This window comes from Salmo trutta, chromosome 34 (assembly GCF_901001165.1).
Source record: "Salmo trutta chromosome 34, fSalTru1.1, whole genome shotgun sequence".
NCBI lineage: Eukaryota > Metazoa > Chordata > Actinopteri > Salmoniformes > Salmonidae > Salmo > Salmo trutta.
The window spans coordinates 11,252,201-11,257,511 of NC_042990.1; the positions used below are offsets into that span (position 1 = coordinate 11,252,201).

Consider the following 5,311-nt stretch of genomic DNA (forward strand, 5'->3'; position numbering starts at 1 on the left):
CACTCATCAATGGACAGTTAACACATCATTGACTAAAGGCTGACTGTGACTGAATACAGTATGTTAGCATGGGTAGCCCCATGAAGTCAATGGGTCTACAAGAGCCCCTTGGGATACACACCTATCCCAGTTGACCCGATGTCAAATGTGTTTCTACAAGCACAGAGGGGTAGTTAGGTACGCTGTGTTTTATGCATCGCCATGACAGCAAGGTCATGGTCATGACAGAAGTGATAAAGAATCATCTTTTTAAAATCAATTACCTGTGGAATCTCTCTTCAACTCTTTTTATTGGAGGCCCCTTATGGGGTTAACATTCCTGCAGTTATAGAATTCACAGTTGTTACTGTAGTTACTGTGGTTACAGTAGGATATGGTTACACTATATCACTTACTCTTTTTGCTTTTGAATATCTTTGTGCATGTATAATGCTGAGCTCATCACTAGATGGAGTTTGAAATAGCTCACAGTCTGCCCTTGACACAAGCCCTGACCCATCTTAAGAGCATTCCATGCTACTGCACTTAAACCCTTGACCCCTTAACTCTGATGAGGGCAGCAGAGGGGTTATCTTAACATAGGTTTCCTACACTAACAGGCACGAATCTGGATATTTTAGTCATCTGTAGTGATAGCAAACCTACTAATATTGCAGGAAAAATATAATGCAGGGAAAAAGCTTGTGGTTTGTTATTGTAATATTATTGTGGCAAAAGTGACATAAAGCAAACATGACAAACAAGAAAACTTCTCAAAGTACTGGAAAGGTCTTTACAGTAAAAAGCCTGTAAAAGAGATTTGGATATTCAGTCAATGAGATCCAATTGGGAAATATCAGTTGTATGTATGGTACATACTGCCACCTGGTGGTCAGAGCCATATAGTCCGCTTACGTGATTGAATGTTGTTCCTTATAGTTCACATGCCATCTACAGATATTATTGCACAAGGCACACGCCTTGACCAGATATTATAACCACTTAATCTAGGAATGCCAATGTGATCCCGATGATCTTGATCTTCAAGGTTACTTCAGCTTTTATTGCAGTTTAAAGTTCCTGTCATGGTTCAATAAATGCTCTTACTTTATTGCTATTAGACTGAAGCAGTTACATTTCCATCCATAATATTGATTTTCCAGTGATGTTGCTAAAATAATTTGCTTTTGTTGATGTGAGCCCTTATTTTAAAGATAACAAGATTGATTATTTGCAAGTGATGAATCATATTATTGCTTTAATATCATAAACATTGATTCAAATACACATTTGCTAACATTTTCAATTCAATTACTTTATTTTATTAATTCATTGGCTAATAGAAATATTTTCACACTGATCAGACGCTAACACAAATTCAGATACACTTTGCTGGCCTGGTCTGCACTAATACCCTTTAAAGATCAGTTGACCATAGCAAATGTATAGGGTCAGCCTATATGGCGATATAAAAGTACAACTCCTTTAGTGATTTGGGTCCTTTATACCTTATGTTGGACTATGTGTTCAGACATTACACATGACATGTTTGACAAAATGCACAATATCACTGCAAAGTCTATCTATTTCCCTGTGAAGTGTTTTGACATAATACATTCATTTGTTGGATTAACATGTTGATAGGCTACTACTGTTTGATTATTTGAACTTTTATCAGTATTTTAGGTTTCCAAAAATATTGCGGTGGAATCAGAAACCAAGATGACATCCAAGCCTTTTTATGCTGCTAGAAGTATGTGATCTGCTGTTTGACAGCATTGTGCTATTTTCAGTCCAATATGAATATAAGGTTTAAGTTACTCCTGCTACCAAACTTTAGCATTCAATGCCAAACATATTCCAAGCAAAATGCAAAGCTAATTCATCAAAACAAATTCTACTGTACTCAAAAACACCTCTGCCACGTCACAAAGTGCGGTGTTGTTTACAATATGTGCCACCTCATTTAATCAACAACACCCTAAGTACTTGTCTTTCTAGGAAGGCACCCTCCATTGGAGCAAACGAGGGAGTGTATGGAAAAGCAAACAGCAGGCAAGGAGTAGGCGCACAGGTCAAAAGTCTAAACCGCTGTGAGAGAGCAAAAAACACAAGCTGTATCCATGTTAACCACGGAACACTGGTCAGAGTCTCAGACTGATGATGTAAGCACACATGGCTTCACAGTGGGGCTCGTCAGGTTTCTGTTGCTGTGACCCGCGTCTCAAGTCGATCATGTAGCTAAGTCCATTTGGCTCCATATCAAGGTCGTAAGGTTTCTATGGATTTATTTTCGGCCAATACAGTCCACATTCTTACTCTAAGCTTTTGACCACCAAGAGCCAATGGGTTACTGAGGCCTTAAGTTGACTGTAACCGAATACAATACAACTTCATCCTCAGCAATCAGACTCCTCCATAACCTCCATGACCACGGTTCGCGATCCAGTGAGGATGAAGTTGCTGACCGTCTTGTAGTCTAGAGACAGGACGTCCAGACCATTGACAGAGACCACAAACTGGCACACCTGGAAAACGGACTTTTGTCAAATACTGTACGTAATAAAGAGAATTTATGAGAGCTGCACATAGCAGAGGAAGACTTATTATTGTCTACCAGTCTAACAAATATATTGATTTGACAAAGCTATCAACCTGTAGGCCCTGGAGATGCTCTTTGCACTAAATGTCCCACAATGCCATGGTACTCACTTTCACTCCTACTGCTGCTGCAGGGCCACTGGGGTCCACTGCCTGGATATGACATGGCCTACTCCCCCTGACCACGAAGCCCCAGCCCACCGCATCACCCACAATCTGGAGATAGATTTATCACATTACTTACAAAGGAATAGAATCGTGAAAAAAGGTTATGGATTTTATTGATATTTGGTTGTGTTTCATTATTTTAGCATGAATAAGAGATAACACTGTGGTAGCGTACTGTAAACGTCCTCTTTATGTATGAACCACCTGGTCTCTGCAGCTCCTCTGGACTCACTTGTCTCTTTAGCACTGTCAATGGAACAAAGACACTGTTAGCAGATTCTCAGTGTAATCATGAACAGTGGTGTTTAAATTGAATCTGTACAGTAGAGAGGACGTGATATAGCTTTAGGTGAAGACCAGAGAGATTCTTACCTGATTTGGGGTTTGACAGCACAGGTGAGGTAGGGGTAAGCATGGGACCTCTGTTACAATACCCGCTGTTGCCACTACTAAGACTGTTATCTTGCCCCCCAGACACCATCTTTCTTTCCTTAGATGGAGTGACTGAGAGAAGGAGAAGAAGAACATATAGAGATATCACATAGAGAGCATAGACATGTTTTATGATTGAGAGTGATTGGCAATGTGTACTGAGAGGAAAAGGCACGGATAACAAAAGGAAGCCACCATGTTATTCATTCTGAAATGTCACACACACAGACGCACACTTCAGTTTCAGAACTGTTAGCAGTGCTGTAGTTTACAGTAGAACACATCAAACAAACACCACCTCCCCCCCTGCCTCCCATTTCATATCTGAGTGTTATGAAAGAACTAAGTGTCTGCTGCTAATCAAATATAGCCACATAATGTGTTGTATGAACACTCCCTGAACTGATTGATATCACAGCAACACTTCCTGACAAGCTTATATTTATACCAGCCTATAGTGGAAGCTATGGTTACTGCACTTAGTTACATAACAGACACCAGCATACTGTTATGATGACATATAGAATAAAGGTCAAATTCACCCCCAGTCAAACTCAATGTAATAATGCTTTCATCTGTGCTGGGTATCTCTTCTAATTTGTAGTTGCATATAATTGGACTAATCTATCATTTTCCATCAATAAAATAGTTCTCAGTCTCACAAAAAAAAGGAATAAACATGATCATTTAAAAAGACTTAACAACAGCCCAACTAGGAGTAAAAACAGATCCACAGTCACTTGTGATACCATTGTATTCATAGCACTCATATAGGTGAACTCAACACCAATGCTTATGATTTAACAAGAGACACAATATTACATTAGACATAGCAAGTAAACCCAAACAAGTTCAGTAAACCTACAGTCTCCACCTTTCACATATTTGCCTAGCGTAATTAAAGTTGCCCTTACCAGCTGTCCGAGGTCCCATCGTACAATTCACTTCAAAGGTTTGCCAGCCAAAGTGCCAAGTAACTTGGGAAGGTTGCTGTCCACAATCTCTGAGGATGTAGTCAGCTGTGGTGCTCCGGTATAAATGTTAAATGTTAACCCCCAGAGAGAGTAAACAGTCTAGGCTGGCCGGGAGGGAGGGAGTGGGAGGGGTTGAAGGATGCCTTGTTGCCAGGCTATCCCAGGGTAGGCGATAAGAGCTGAGAAAGGCATATTGGGATCACTAATGCTCTAATGGAGGTAGGGGAAAAAACAGTGGAGTTTTCCACTGGTCACTGTGGCTCTGCTCAAAGGTAGATGCCTCCGGATTTCCGAAAACGTAGTGTGTGTGTGTGTGTGTGTGTAACTGTGCACAGACTCCGCTTAAGTGATAATGCCCTAGAAGACGGTGTTTGGAGGGTATATATATATCCTCCAAACACTGGCTTCGAGGGCATTATCACTTTTATTTTGATGAATTTATTCATACTATTTCATCCTTCCACGAGATATAGTCCTGACACAAGTCTAGGGTTGCTTCCCAAGCCGGTCGGTCGTTCATTCTATCGATTCAGTTGATTCAGTCTTTTTGTTCTGTATCTATGGACGCGACACAGTTGTTAATTCTAAATGTTCCATTGCCATACTGGCTGGCAACGTTCTTATCCTTTGCTTACTAGCTAGCCAGCTACGGCTAATTTACAGTCACTTCAAACAGTATAGCTGGAAAGACCGCAAACTAGCTGCACTTCGTTTGTTTGACCTTTTTTCAATTGACATTTCTTTGTATATAACCATAATAATTATGCCAGCTGACGCATGACTGGCTGAGAAACGACTGGCTGAGAAACGACTGGCTGAGAAACGCTGCCTGTCTGTCTGTCTCGTCCCGACTCCCGACACGTTCATTACTATGGGACAGCTGGAGATCGAATTAAAATATTGAAACAATGTTGCAAATGTCAGAGAGATAGATAGCAAGGTTTATACAAATCTCTGCTGTTGAAAACTAAATGTTAGTCTAAAAGAAATGTGAGATAATGTCTAGATGCATTTTATAGTGGAATTCAAGTTTATAAATTGCCTGGCTGGGCTGATGAGACAGTGGATTGCGCAGTCAGATGGAACAGAGTAAATAGGCATTTTAACATTGTAGATTTAGACGGCAGTAACTTTTGGAATAGACACCGGCTGGAATA

General features: G+C 40.4%; 1 protein-coding gene across 1 annotated transcript; it reads right to left on the bottom strand.

Annotated features, from left to right (window-relative positions):
- Positions 1-1,220: 1,220 nt before the first annotated feature.
- Positions 1,221-4,236, bottom strand: LOC115173582 (DEP domain-containing mTOR-interacting protein). The gene is made up of 5 exons (XM_029731813.1): positions 4,095-4,236; positions 3,121-3,252; positions 2,924-2,994; positions 2,692-2,796; positions 1,221-2,507 (listed from the first exon to the last, which is right to left on the bottom strand). The coding sequence occupies exons 1-5, from the start codon at positions 4,111-4,113 to the stop codon at positions 2,379-2,381; spliced, it is 456 nt and encodes a 151-aa protein (XP_029587673.1). The 5' UTR covers positions 4,114-4,236; the 3' UTR covers positions 1,221-2,378.
- Between the last annotated feature and the right edge of the window lie 1,075 nt (positions 4,237-5,311).

Coding starts and splice junctions, on each gene's coding strand:
- LOC115173582 (XM_029731813.1), bottom strand. Junction 2,995..3,120: donor GCTGTCAAACCCCAAATCAG/GTAAGAATCTCT, acceptor TTCCATTGACAG/TGCTAAAGAGACAAGTGAGT. Junction 2,508..2,691: donor CAGCAGCAGTAGGAGTGAAA/GTGAGTACCATG, acceptor TCCGTTTTCCAG/GTGTGCCAGTTTGTGGTCTC.